General features: G+C 50.8%; 1 protein-coding gene across 1 annotated transcript in view; it reads right to left on the bottom strand.

Annotated features, from left to right (window-relative positions):
* The window catches only part of FGD5 (FYVE, RhoGEF and PH domain containing 5), a 122653-nt gene that overhangs the window by 14790 nt on the left and 92838 nt on the right, over positions 1–15025 (bottom strand). Inside the window, 6 exon segments of the mRNA XM_047743843.1 lie at positions 446–583; positions 920–1019; positions 3354–3433; positions 4510–4593; positions 8973–9041; positions 10076–10147. Of these exon segments, the coding sequence (XP_047599799.1) occupies positions 446–583; positions 920–1019; positions 3354–3433; positions 4510–4593; positions 8973–9041; positions 10076–10147 (543 nt within the window).

The raw sequence follows: 15025 nt of genomic DNA, 5'->3' as shown, positions 1-15025 counted from the left end.
CGGGTGGGGACACACATTGGAACAGTGCATGTGCATGTGCACAGGACCAGCATCCTCTCCCCTCTGCTGACTCACTCCCTTTCTCTCCAGGGACTGTTCTGAGCACAGGACCGTGCCAGGTCCCCCTGCTCTCCCATCATGAAGACTCAGAGTTTCTCTGCAAGTGTCTATCAGCTTTTCTGATGAGCCCTTAGCCAGGACGTGATACTTTTCCTCCAAAGACATATGTATGTGCCATGACTTTCTTTTGGGAATGGAGTGGTGTAATGAAATGGGATTTGGAGCCCTGGTTTGAGGCTATCAGTCAAATGGGGCGGCACAATCACTACCTCAAAGGGTTAGCGTGAAAACACCCTGCTCTTGGCCCAGCAGTAACTGCTGGGTGCCCCTGAGTACCCACCCGACATGACCCTATGCTCACACTCACTCAGATAAGGGGACTCACCTTGCCACAGGCGTGGCAATGATGACGCCTCAGGGTGAGGGAGAAGTCGCAGCCACAGTTCATGCACATCATAACATGTGTGACAGGCACCAGAGTGGGGGGCCTCTCCCCCAGGCTGACCCCCAGCCTCTCCCGTATCTGCAACAATGGAATGGGGTGAGCGGCGTGGTCAGGAGATGGTTAGATGGGTGCCCTTTCTCCTGTACAGGGTGTGTGTGGGGGAGGATTCTAATTCTATAACCCCTCACCCCACCCCACTGCATCCTCCAGGATGCTAACCTTGGGTGAGAAACAGCCAGCTGGAGGTGCTGCACTTGGCCTGCACAGTGACTGCCTGACCGTGGTGGAGTTGGTGCAAGGGGTAGGAGGAGGAGCCCAATGGAAGGAGCTGTGAGTCCGTCTGGGTGTGGGGGCAGCCCCCGAAACTCAGGGCTGTGAGGCTGGTGTCAGGTGGGTCTCAGGACCCCCACTCACCTCCACACTGTGGTGAAAGGCAGCCAGAGCCTGGGCCTTATAATCCTCAGGGAGGGCTCTGCTCAGACAGCTGTGCCACTCGTCCCGTTCTGCACAGGAGCTGTGGGCACAAAGCGGCGTGAGCAAGGCATGCAGCATGCACAGTGGCTTGGCCTTGCTTCTCCGTGTAGATCAAGTCCCCCCTCCTTTCCCTTGGCCACGCCTCTTGGTGTCTGAGGTCCTGCCAAGCACTGGCCATCTGCCAGACTGGCCTAGATTGCATCTGGGTATGTCTACGAGCAGGGCAGCCAGGGCAAGGAAGCTATCCTCTGGGCCTGCTTGTTTCCCTGCAACTCAGAACTGTCACCACCATCCCTAACTCCAGAGCTGCTGTGGGGAAGAAATGACATGTGGGCTTGTTAATGGCAAAGCACTGAGCAGAAGCAAAGGGCACGAGGGAGGCGCAGTGGGTACCACCCTTAGGAGGGATGGAAGCAGGGTGCAGAGGGCTGTGTACACGAGGGGAGGAGGGGTAGGCAAAAATGGAAAAGTTCAACATCCCTGTCACCCCATCGTCCTCCTCATTTTCCCGCATAGCTTCCCAGACACACTCTCACCCAACGAGTTGACTTCACAATTCCCAAAACCCATTCAGGATTTTCTGAATGGTGAGCCTTGTCCTAGAAGGCAGCAGGGTAAAAATTCTCCCAGGGCCCACTAGGTGGCACTCCCACCCTGAGTAAGAGTGTGGCCTGCCCCAGGAAAGCCAGGAGCCAGGACCAAGTTGGTCTGGGAGGGAGGTGGGAGGAATGGACAACCAGATGCCATGTCCCTGAAGGGAGATGTATGGGTCTGCCTGTCTCCTGGAAGCTTCAGCATGAAGCACCTGGGTGTGCAGGAAGGTGACCAGTTGGTCAGTGACAGTGGCTCCTGGAGGCCACTGGCCAAGGGGCAGTGCCCCTGCCTAACAGAGATGGGCAGCATCAACTGAAGGGCTGATTGTGGCCTGTCCTCACCCACACCTCACAGCTCAACAAATAGAAACCATACCCTGGCCTTCTCAGGCCCCTGACTTTACCTAGAGATGAGGAGAAAAGATGCCATGGAACCCCATCTAGGCATCACCTCCTCCAGGAAGCCTTCCCTCACTTCCCCAGATGGGTGGTTACTCCTTTGAATTTTCAAGGTTTCTTCTACTCACTCGGGTAGTAGACAGTAGTGGATAAGAGATCTGGGTCACACAGTCCCCTGCATTTGAGCCCCAGTTCCCCCTCACATGGCCATGTGACACCTCTCCAGGCCCCAATTCCCTATGCATGAGAGAAGGCTCAAGCCCCACAGCCGAGGGTGGCAATGGGGTCAGAGGAGAGGCTGAGACCCAGCAGGTGCCCAATGCATGTTCCTCTTGTCATCAACACTTTTAACTATTAGAGCAGTTACGCTCTATATCATGACCTGTACGTAACTCTCCTGCCCTTCAGGCAGGCCTCCCCCAAGCAAGCTCGGTTGAACCCTTGTGTCCTCAGCACAGGACCTGGCACTGAGGAGTGGCTACTAAATGCTGAAGGAGTAAATGCAATGCATGAGAACGTATCAGTGTGCGTGCATCCTGGAACCACCACCGCACCCAAAAGGCACTGCAGCCACCCCCAGGGTCATGCCCCGGCTGAGAGGAGAGACACCCTTTCCCTGGACACTGTGTCCCAGCCCCCACAGTGGCCCCAGTAGGGGGCACTCTGCCTGGTTTCTGAGCCCAGAGACTCAAGTTGGCCCTGCCCTGAAAGAGGGAGTGGGGGAAGCTCTTTTGCTGCCTAGAGTGAGTGAGGCAGGATCCCTGGGTAGAAGGCCTGGAGAAAACATAGACACTGCTGACGGAAAGGCCACACCCCCAAACCAGGCAAAGGCAAACCATGAATGCTCACTCATTATGTTTTTCTCTCACTCTCTGGTTAAGAAAGCCTAAAAGCGGGTGCCTGGGTGGCTCAGTGGGTTAAGCCGCTGCCTTCGGCTCAGGTCATGATCCCAGGTCCTGGGTTCGAGCCCCACATCGGGCTTTCTGCTCGGCAGGAAGCCTGCTTCCTCCTCTCTCTCTCTGCCTGCCTCTCTCTGCCTACTTGTGATTTCTCTCTGTCAAATAAATAAATAAAATCTTTAAAAAAAAAAAAAAAAAAAAGCCTAAAAGCAGACCACTTCATGAACTGAAGTGTACAATGCATTTTTTTACTCGCCTTAACTTCTTGCATTGCTGTAAAGACCCAATAATCTGTAAACTTTTAAAACATGATATTATTATTGTTACAGTTAAATGATAGGCTCTAGAAAGTAAGTCCCTTGACTTATATTATAATACTAAAATAGAAATGACACATCCAATCTGTTATTCCAACCTTTAACCACACCTGTAACATCCTGCCCCTCTCTCCCCCAGACCCTCCCTCTACCCACCTCCCCATACCTCGCAGATAGAGTCAGGCAGGACTGGGAAGTCTCAATCTTTAGAGCATATGGCACTTTCTCCATCACAGGGCGACTGACCTGGAAAACCAACAGCAGACTGTCAGGGTGGGGGCAGGGAGGGGCAACCACAGACCTGACTGTTCTTCTGGTCCTGCCACCGTCCCTCTCTCTGAGCCTGAGTTTCCTTATCTGCAAAGGGTAAACCTTCAATTGGTGGTAGATGTTGTGTATGTCTGTGTGTGCGTGCTGCGGGGAGTGCCGGCTCCAACTCTGTGGTCACCCCTAAGAAGGTGGGCATGTACCCTAAAGACTAAAAGCAGGCTCTGTACAGGTATCTGTATACCTGTTCATAGCAGCATTATTCATAGTAGCCAAAAGGTGAAAGGAGCTTAATGTCCATCCAAGAACAAATGGAAAAATAAAATATGGTCTATATGTACAATGGAATATCATTAAGCCATAAAAAGGGAGGACATTCTGACACATGTTGCAACATGGATGCCCCTTGAGGACATCCTGCTAACTGAAAAATGCCAGTCACAAAAGGACAAATACTAGAGGATTCTATTTACATGAATTATCAAGAGCAAATTCCTAGAGGCAAAAAGTAGGATGGTGGATGCCAGGGGTTAGGGGCTGGAGGAATGGGGGGGTGGTTAGGAATGAGGCTGAAGTTTCATCTGGAGATGATAAAAGTTCTAGAAATGAATGGCGGCGATGGTTGCACAACAGTGTGAATATACTTAATGTCGCTGAACTGTATACTTAGAAATGGTTAACATGGTAAATTTATGTTATGTATATTTTACCATTTTAAAAAACTTTACTGAATACCCACTTGTTCCTTCCCTCCAAATGTTTCCTTATGTGTTTTCCTCTTTTTAGGATGTCTGTCCCTTTCTACTTCCCCATCTGTCCAAATATTATCTACCCTAAAGGATGCAGCTCCCCTTCTCCAGGAAGTCCTCCTTCCCTCTCTCCTCTCTCTGGACTACGGACAGCACAATCCTGCTATAACCCACAATGTAACGCTGTTTCCTTGGGGCTGCCTCTTCCTGCTGGTCGATGTGCTCCTAGAAGCAGGGATGCTGTCTTTCTTCCCCTGAGGTCTCCTCTCCTCACCCACCCCAGGGTCCCTAGCACCAGGCATTTACCTTCATACTGGCCACTGACAATGTGTTCTTTAGCCGGTATTTCCCATCCTTCTGGGGATATGTGTACAGGAGCACATCACTCATCTGGAAAGAAGGGAACCCAATCAGACATGAAGGCTGTGTAGGGTGTTGGCCCTGGCAGATCACTGAACTCTGGAGAGCAGAGGCATCCTGCCTTCGCCAGTGACCCTCACAGGAGAGCAAAACCACCCACAGCAAACACGAGTCCCTTTCCTTAAATTCCACTTCTACATCAAGAGTTAAGAGGAAAAAATGCAGTTGTCCACAAAAAGTCAAGTACAGGAATGTTCACAGAGGCTTTATTTGTAACAGTCAAACAGTGGAAACACTCCAAATGTCTAATCAACAGGTAAATGGATAAATGAACTACGGTACATCCATACCGCAGAGAACTACACAGCAACCAAAAGGAGCTGATGGTCCACATTGTAGCATGAAGAATCTCAAAAACATGCTAAGTGAAACAAGTCAGACGCAGGGGGTACACACTGCTTCATAACATTTCTGTAAAGATCCAGACCAGGCAACACTAATCTGTAGTGATGGAAATTAGGCCAGTGGCTGCTTGGGGAAGGGGATGGGGGAAGTGAGTGCTAAGGGGCACAGGACAACTTTTTGGGGGGTGTCTAGAAATATGCTATATCTTGACCCAGGTGGTAGTTACACAATGGCACATATTAGTCAGCAGGCAGGTACGTACACTTAAGACTGATATGTTTTACTCTACAAATGAAGCTGTCATAAAGTACAGTTAAGGGAGAGAAGGGGGAGAAGCTCCTTGAGGATAGCGAGCTGGTGGGTCCCGGTCACTGGTGTATCTCCAGTGACCACAGTAGGCATTCAATATTTGCTGAATGAACAATTGAAGCTCCTTGCCTCCATCCAGGGCAGAGAGGAAAAACTGTGGAAGTCGCCTCACCTCCATAGGGGAGTGTGTTTCTGTTTAGCTAAAAGGTTTATAGTCTGGAAAGACATCAGTTCTCACCCTGTTCTGTAGCAGCTATGTGACTGTGGGCAAGCTGGTTCCCTCTGTGCCTCAGCTTCCTCCCCACAAAGCAGGGAGGCACTGCCACACCCACCTCATTATGGATGCTGAGAAAGAATGGCCCCCAATGAACCCACCACACATGGGAGCCAGCATAAACTAGGGGTGTTGTGAGGACTGAACAGGACAAGGCCTCTAAGGGGCTGAACAGAGCAAGAACTCAGGATTAGCACTTCCTCCCTCCACAGAGAGTCTGCTGAGGGAACAGACAGATGAGGCTTCCTGCCACCAGCTCTTAGGATCCCAACATTGCAGCCAGAGCAGTGTAGGAGAACTGGCCTGGACACAGAGCTGCTGGGTGAGCTCAAGCAAAACCTTCCTCTCTCTGGACCTCACTGTCTCTAACCAGAGTTGGAGTAGACCAGGAACCAGCAAACTTTAAAGGCCTAGATAGTAAGTATTTAAGTCTTTGTGGGTCATAGGGTCTCTGTCACAACTATTCAACTCAGCCACTGCAGTCCAAAAGCACTCATACCATTCATGAACAAATGCATGAGACTGTTCTAACAGAACTTTATTAACAAGAACAGGTGGCAGGATGACCCCCAGGTTAGAGGAACCTTCAAAGCCCCTTCCAGCTCTGCCCTTCTAATAATGACAAGACTCACTCTGTGCCAGGTGCTGAGCCAAGCACCCTGACCTCAATTCAGCCCCCAACAATCCCCCAGGCAGGCTCTACCATTATCATCCTCATTTCACAGAGGGAGAAACTGAGGCACAGAGAGCGCTGACACCCTGCCCAAAGTTACAATGCCTGTAAGTGGCAGAGGCAGGGTCATACGTAAATGAATGCGCCTCCAGCGTGTTCAGGTGTGGTGTGTTGGGGGTGGCCACACGGTGAGTCCTGGCCCCATCTGGGAACAGTAACCAAACCTGGGCACGGAGCCTGGCTCATAAGCCCGCCCACCGTGGAGAGCTGGCTTGTCACTCATCAGAGCAGTTCCAGCCTTTGTGTGGCTGCCCCTCAAGCACCTGCTGCCATGGCAACTGCCATTAGCACCCTGCGGTTTTATGAGTGGTCAGGATCAGACTGCCTCTCCTGGCCCAGAGTTCTTGCCTCTTCCGAGCAGGTGTCTTACAGCCTGATTTGGAGGAAGATGGAGGAATTCTTTGTAGAGGAGAGAAGGGGAATCTCTCACAATAATGAGCCACCAGTGGGAAGCCCCACTGACCACCGGACCATGGTGGGAACCTCTCTGTAGCATTACCACAACCCCTGTGCTGGTGGGCAGATGCCCCTTGTTCTACAGTTACAAGTATTTTATGAAACTGGCACCTTACAGGGAAGAAAAATTCTTAAGTGTGTTCATCGTGGCTCTTCCTGGCTTAAGAACCTTCCTCCCATCTCTCTCTCCAGAGATATTTATGAAGGTCCTGTGCTAAGACAGAGCAAAGAATGGGACCCAGGTTCAGCCTGCAGGGAGCTATGGCCTAATAATAACAATGGAATAAGAGAGACCCAGGCCTACCATTGAGAAGCATGCGAGATGCATAAGGGAGAGGCTATAAAGAAAGGCCAGTCGGATGCTGGAGGGCACGTGAAGGAGGGGAGTAGGAGAGAAAGACAGAACAAGGGGAAGGAGAGGGGCTGGGGGGAAAGATAGACTCAGTAAGATCAGGACGCTGACAGTCAGGGTCCCTGTGAGAGGCACAGGCACAAACAGAGCCTGGGCAGAGATGGCCCATGGGGAATGGCTAGGGGACCGGCATGGAGCTCCCTCTATTCCAGCTGCTGCTTTACTCCCTTCCCTCGTTGGCAGGAGGGACTAGTACCCCACTGTAAAGAGAAGGGCAATGACAGATGTGCCATGGGTCTCAGAGCCAGTGTCAGAACTGGGATGTGAATCCAGTCTATCTGACTGCAAAGCTCATGCTCTCCTTTATCATCCCAGACCTCCGTTTTTCATCCTCAAAGGACACAGTCATGGGCTCCAGCTCTCCCCAGGGCTGTGCTGGTGCAGATGGAAGACCTGTGTCCCATGGGGCAGTTGTCAGAGGGAAGGGAGGACACTGTTGCCAGATAAGCTGCTTCTTTGTGCCTCATTTAACTCTCCAAAGATCCCAGTATTTCTGTTTCCTCCTGGGAAACCAGACGCTCAGACATGTCTGTAACTTGTCTAAGGGTTACAGAGGGGCTAAGAATTGGGTTAGGATCTAACCTGCTCTCACTGGCTCATGACCACATAGATATCCGTAAATTCAAGGGTATGATTTCTTGTCAGTAGAAGAGAGTTTTCAAATTTTTATTTATTTATTTTTAAAAGATTTTATTTATATACTTGACAGACAGAGACCACAAGTAGGCAGAGAGGCAGGCAGAGAGAGAGGGGGAAAGCAGGCTCCCCGCTGAGTAAAGAGCCCGATGCGGGGCTCGATACCAGGACCCTGAGATCGTGACCTGAGCTGAAGGCAGAGGCTTAACCCACTGAGCCACACAGGTGCCCCGAGTTTTCAAAATTTTAGACTATGTAACAAAGGACGGCTTCCCCCTGACTCTCTCTGCTCCCAGGGCCCTGAAATTCCGTTCACACTCTTCTTGTAACTCAAATCTACATTAGACACTGAAGGTTGAGCGTACAGCATGAGGCTTTTATCTCCTTGTTTCCAGGGTCCAGCACACCAGAGGTGCTCACTAAATATCTAAAACAGGTTCTTAGACACTTGGAGCCTGTTTACTCTTACTTTGCACACAATTCTAACAAAGTGTAAGGAGACTGTCGGGGCAGCCATGACTGACAGTAATTTTTAAAAAAATGAAAGCTAAAATAGTGAAAAACAGAGAGAAAATTATACACAGCAGGTAGGAGAATTTAAAAGGCGAAACAACTTGGAGGCGTAGGACTGGGGCAAATTGGTGTTTGTAGCTCCACAGCCACAGAGGCTGATGTTACCAAGCGACAGGCCTGGACATTCCCTGGTACTCTAGAATGTGGCTGTAGAGTATCAGAAATGTTACACTGTACTCTGTCTCATGCACAGTGGGGATGCTAGACTGGGGTCACAACCCTGGCTCCTTTCTGGGCCTCTGCCACCAACCTACTGGGAGATGCAGCCAAGGAAACTCTCCTTTAAGATCTCAGTTTTCTCAGGCGTTAGAGAAGGCAGCTGAACAGTTATTTCTAGGGTAAGAACTTCCCAGTGGTAGGATGTGTCAGATGGGGACAAAGGTAATTCAGTTTCGGCAAAATTCCGTTTAAAATCACTCAAAGGGTTTTGCTTGGGAGGAGTTAAGCCCTCAGCTCCCTGGAAAGCTCACCTCTGCAGAACACTCCTCATCCTCAGTATTCGGCTCTGTTCTAGCACCCACCCCGCCCTTCCAGTGGTCTCTGAGTAAGGACCCTAGAAAGCGTCACAGAATTGGACAGTCTGGGGGCTGGGCTGGGGGCCAGGTACTTACCAGGAACAGGTGCCGAGGGCGTCTGCTTTTCCCTGTTACTTTCATCAGGGTCCCCTCCTTCAGAAACTCCTGTGGGGAGAGAAGCAGACCTGGGGAGTCAGGCTAATGCCTGCTGCCATCCTAAGGAAGGGTGGGGAAAAGGTCTCCCTGAGTGGGAAACCAAAGTTACGATGCTTCCCAAAGTGCCACAGAATGGCTCTGAGTGAATTCCCAGCGTTAGGGAGATGCCCGTGTTTGCCCCAACAGCACTGGAGACAGACATGCAGCTCTGCTTCTTAGGAGCACCCCACCTTGACTTATCCCAAGCCCCAGACACTGTGCTGGCTTCCCAGTGATCCAGACAGGGACTCTTTCCCTGATTTGCTGCCACGAGGAGACCTTCAGAATGGAGCCTCTGAAGGTTTGCTAAAACAGCTGAGGACCTGTGAACAGTTGCTACAGGCTCTGTGATTCTGGAAGGTGTTACTTAAAAATAAATAAAATAGATGTTTAACAAATAGTTACTAACCTGATGACCCAGGGCCAAAACACCAAATGTGATTTTACACAATCTCAGACCAGTGTTATGCCTGCTAATTCTGAGCAAATTATCTTGAGCACAACCTCTCATTTCTTTCTCTTGTCCTTCATGGACCATAGCAGTTTGACCAACACACTTTTTATTATTTTTGGGCTGAGTTTTAGGCTTTCCATTTGGAAGCTTAGAAGTGGGTAAATTTGTCTCTTGAAAAATGTTATCATTTTAAGATGATTTGTTGGGGCTCTTGAGAATGGTTTTCCTGATTTCCCAGCAATGCTGGGCTAAACTAAAAATACTCGGCGTCTCTTCTTCTCAGAGGTGAAAAGAACCACAGGGCACACTAAACCCAAATGGTACTGTTTCTTTAAAGGTCCTGAAAGTGGAAAACCCCAGGGGTGGGAGGCGGCCCATGGGCCTTGTGAGCCCAGCAGAGCCCGGGCCCTGCCCTCCCTCCCTCTCTCCACTGGTAAACAGCACCTGCAGCCAGGCCTGTCTGGGACCAGCCCAGTTGAACAATGGGTCTTATCAGAGCCTGCCTACCAGGCCGCCCTCTGTCCCTGCCCATGTCGGCGGTGGCACTCACCCTTCCTGGCTGGAGGAGATCCCCTTGGCCCCGAACACTGTGCTCAATGTGGACCAACTTCTGCAGGTTTTCCTATGGGTGGGAGGAGAGCAAGGGAGAGATGGTCAGGACCCCTTCAAGGGGTCTTATTCCCTCTGTTAGGAGTGGCACTGCTTCTACTTCAGAGGAGGAAAACGGAACCCAGAAGGGCCTTGCCCCAAATCTGACCTCCTGTCAGTGGCAGGTTCAGGACCTGGGCGTGGGTCTGCAGGATGCCCGGCACGTGGCCTGCCTATCCTCAGGCTAGCCCCTCTGGGCCTGGATCCGATGTTGCCATCTTCTGCAGGCCATGGGCAAAGTCACTTGCCCTTGCTGTGCTATCTGATACCGATATATATCTCCAGGCCATGGCTCCTACTCTACATCTGCATACCCCATAAGGCCTGGAGCATCCAGACTCCAGACCAGACTGTCTCTCTGGGCTTACTGCCTGGGGTGGGGCCTCTGAGGGAGAATAATCAAGAACACGTTCCACCAGGGGAAGAAATACATCTGTGCTCCTTGAAGAAAAATAAGTGTGTCTGGGAACTGTTGGCCCTCACTGGGTTACCCACAACATGCAGGGACATGCCTCCCTTCCCTCTGTACAGCACCCCATTATACTAGAAATAACGAGTGTCTAACCCATAGGGTGGGTGCCCCCTGAGCCTTATGCAGGGTCAGGCTGCATGTCAATTAACGAGGTGAAAATTGTATGTAGGAAAATTGCCTTGAAGATCCTTTTACCCTGTCCATAGTTTTGGGCACAAAATTCTGCACATTAGAAATGTGTAGCAGTTGTTCCATTTCCACTCATGATGTAGAATGCTGCAAGAGAACAGTGTCCCTAGCCTGATAATAAGAAAAGGCTAATCCACTAGAGCCCTGGCTCTTCTTACATCTGCTAGTGAGCTGAAGTCACAAGGCCACCAATGGACCTGAATCCCAAAGACTGACAAGCCCCTTCACAGCGACGTGAGACACATGCACTGTTGCCAACACACAGGAGGAAGAGGCGGCCAGCATAAAGGAGGATGAGAAGAAAGCAGCTAAAATGTTAATGGATTCTGAAAGGTCAGGTGTGGGCTGGTGGGACAGTTTAAAATAACAGAGAGCCCCAGACACCAGGCACATCTGCAGTCACTTGCGAGCTCTTTTCTAGCAGTTCCTGCCAGGTGCTCACAAGGAAAACTAGGGGCAGGGCAGGGGGCCAGAAAGAAGCCCCCTTGGTGGTGAAGGCATGCAGGCTGCCACTGGGGGGCTGGCATAAAATCCCAGCCCCCTCTCTTGTATAAAACCTTCAGCCCCTGGGAGAGGCCAAGAAATCCACTCCCAGAGGGCAGGCCAAGTGCCACTCACTGCTCCTGGGGATAGGGCAGAAGTAAAAGCCGTCTTCCCTGAGGAGAAGGGAGATACCCCCTTGGGCCCAGGATTGTGCATGAATACAAAGCAGAAACCCATCCAAGCCCTGCCAGAGCCATAGCCATGTTTGGCTACCATGCAGAGGAGGGACAGCACGGCAGAGAGAACCTGGCTAGCAGGCCCTGCCTAAGACCAAAGCTTTGTCCCAGAAAGCAGAGACTTGGGAGCGCAGTGCTGCATAACAGGAAACAGCAGTCTCTCTCTGAGAAGGGGCAAGAGCATGGAGAGAGGCCCCATCTGTGGTGCAGGGGTTGCTAAAAGCTACAGGTAGAGAAGAAAAGTAAGAAAAGCTCTCTGGCATCTCAGGCCCCACAAACAGTGCCAGGTAATAGCAGCCCCCTCTGGATGAGTGTGACATCTGTGGGGCTCTGAAGGTGACAGAGCAGTAACAGAACCCAAACCCAACTCCCACCCCTTACGTAAATGGCACGATCAAAACACAGGCACTCCCACTGCTGGGGTAGATACTCCCCCAGTCTCCACAATTCTTCCAACACATATTGTCGGTGTTCGATCAAACATTATGAGAAATATAAAAAGCAAGAACAAACCCCAACTCATTTTCAAGAAATAAAGCATTCAACAAAACAAGAAGGAGAGGTGACACAAATGTTAGAACCATCAGACAGGGACTTAAGAGTAATGGCGATTGTTCGAAGAAATAAAATCTGTTCAGAGAGTAGGTCGGTGGCTGCCAGGGGCTGGGGGAAGGGCTCAGTGTTTAGTCAGGACAGTTTCAGTTGGAAACGGTGCAGAAGTTCTAAAGGCAGACGGTGGTGATGGTCAAACAACAATGTCAATGTGCTTCATGCTGATGAACAGTGCACTTAGAAATGGCTAAGACGGTCCATTTTATGGGGCGCCTGGATGGCTCAGTGGGTTAAAGCCTCTGCCTTCAGCTCGGGTCATGATCTCAGGGTCCTGGGATTGAGCCTGCATTGGGCTCCCTGCTCAGTGGTGAGCTTGCTTCCTCCTCTCTCTCTCTGCCTGCCTCTCTGCCTACTTGTGGTCTCTATCTGTCAAATAAATAAATAAGATCTTTAAAAAAAAGAAATGGCTAAGATGGTCCATTTTATGTTACGTGTATTGTACTTCAATACAAAAATTTTTTGAAGTCTATTTAAAAAAATGACAGTGAAAATCAGAGCCCAGACATACACCTGTCCCCTCACTCTGTTCTAAAGGGTGACAGTTTACTTTCATGCTATGGGGAAGAGGACAGTCAGTGGCTAATTTGATCTAAAGCCTTGAAAGCCTGAACTTGCAAGCAGATGTGGGATTTTCCTTCTGGGAATCTGAGGCTTGGTCTGAGTGACTGCAGTTAGAAGCAAGGTGCCTCCACTCTCTGATGCAACCTGTGACCAGTTCCTGAAGGAGTTCCCAGTACTCACAAACCTGGAGCCAACTCTAAACCTCCAGGCCTACATTTCATGACATTCCTCAGGGCTGGGTGAAGAAAAGACAGACCCGATGTGGGAAAGAGAGGAACAGTCCTTGTGTACATCTCTGTGTGTCAGTGAAAGAGGAGCAGGCCATGTGCATGGACAGGTGGATATGTTTTCATGCAAGAATATGTGTGAGGTTGCAGGTCTGAACCTGTAACTGACCCGTGCAGGCATGTCAGGCTGGTGGCTAAGAAAGGCTCCCATTCAAACCCAGCTCCCACGCTGAGACCTGAGGGATCGTGGGTGAAGCAACCTGTCTCTCCAGGCCTCAGTTTCCTTGCTTGTGACACTGGGCTGATAATAGTTCCCCTGAGGATTAGAGAACATAGGGCGCCCTGCTCAACAGAGACAGCCGTGGTCACCAGGAGAAGGATGCTACATAGGAATCTGCCACAGCCTTTCCTGAAAAGCTAGTGAGGATGACTTCTCCCCCTTCTAAAACTTTCCCATCCTGTCTTCCTTACTGCTCCCATTGCTCCCTTGTCCTCCATCAAAATATGAGGATCACGGCAGGAGAGGGGTCACCTGGGCCACTGCTCTTAGAGTCACACTTCCCAAAGCCTCTCCCATCACCTAACAGTTTTCTGTTAACAGGCTGCTAAATGGATTTATAGTTTGGCTTGGCTGTCAGTACTCTGTCCTAGTGAGCTTATTAGTGGCATTTCAGACCTGGTGTCAGGTGGGTACGTGGGCCCCATTTTAGGGTGGTGGGATGTGGCTCGTCCTAGAAAACATATCTCTAACTTAGCTACCTTTGTGGGGAGTTACAGCAATGGTTTGATGTGAGCATAAAACCCACGTGAATGCTACCGCCTCCAGGAAACCTTCCCTGGTTCTTACAACCAATAAGTACTTCCCAGATTCTACTAAAGGCAATGTGGAGACACAGAAGGCTTTATAAAATGGGGGACTGGCACCACCAGACATATTTTAACAGGATCACTCTGAATGAAATGGCAGGGTTGGACGTGATGAGGCCTGAGGTGGGTAGTGGCCATTGGGAGGGAGAGGCAGAGCTCCAGCCTGTCCTTTAGCCTCTCAAGCCACTGAGCTCTGTCCCGGCATTGGGCAGGACCCACCTGTCCATGGCCCAGGCAGAGTCCTAGCCTGATCCCAGGAAGTGTGCAGTAGGGGCTGCCAATCCAGAGCAGGCCCAGTGTGGTATCCCCAGGCAGCTGGAGAGACAGAAGCCAGCCTGTGCCAGGCACAGTACCTAACCCCAGTCTTCAAGAAAGCTGGGGGAAGGCACTGCGGGGGCTCTGGCTGCAGCGCCTCCAGTTCCTTCTGCAGGAGGGTGCCACCTGCAGGAGGGAAGACAAGGCCCTTCCTGGCCCAGTCTTCCTTTTTGGAAACAGAGGCATCCCTGGCTAAGCGAGATGCAGAGAAGCCAGCCCATCTGCTGCTACATCCATCACAACGGGGCAGGGGACGCCAAAGCATTCCTGTCTGTGGCTATACTGAAGGAAATCTTACATATGTACAAGATGCCAAAACAACACGCACCAAGGAGCTCATGGACCCCAGAGCTGGAGGGCAGACGACCCAATGATGATGACATGTCTGATGTACCGATTTTCACATCCAGCTGGCTTTCGCCTCCACACTCAGCACACCATCTCTTCAGACTCTTGTCCTACCTCACCTACCCTGCTCCCATCTTCCACCTATGCTGGGTTGCTCTCTGATCTCTGATGTGACCTATGCTTCTCACTCTCCATGCCTCTGCCCAGGCTAGGCCCCTTTCCTGGCACACCTTTCCTCTCTCTGCTTTTGAGGCATGTGTCTTCCCTGTGGGGGCACCTCCCACATCATCTCTTCTCACAGCCCCGGCTGGCAGGGATGGCTTAGTTCTCCGAACCATGTAGCATTTTCTCTCTCCCTTATGATGCTTATCATGTCCACATGTTTACTCCTCCATACACTGTGATATCCTCTGTGCTGGGATTCATGTCTTAACTCTGTATCACCAGGCCCCAACACAAGACTGACATGGAGTAGGTGTCCCATAGATGTGACTCTCTCCTCCTCTTCCTCTACCTGTGGATGACTCACTAAAACGATGCTC

Source organism: Lutra lutra, chromosome 1 (assembly GCF_902655055.1).
Source record: "Lutra lutra chromosome 1, mLutLut1.2, whole genome shotgun sequence".
NCBI lineage: Eukaryota > Metazoa > Chordata > Mammalia > Carnivora > Mustelidae > Lutra > Lutra lutra.
This window is presented reverse-complemented; position numbering and strand designations above follow the sequence as displayed.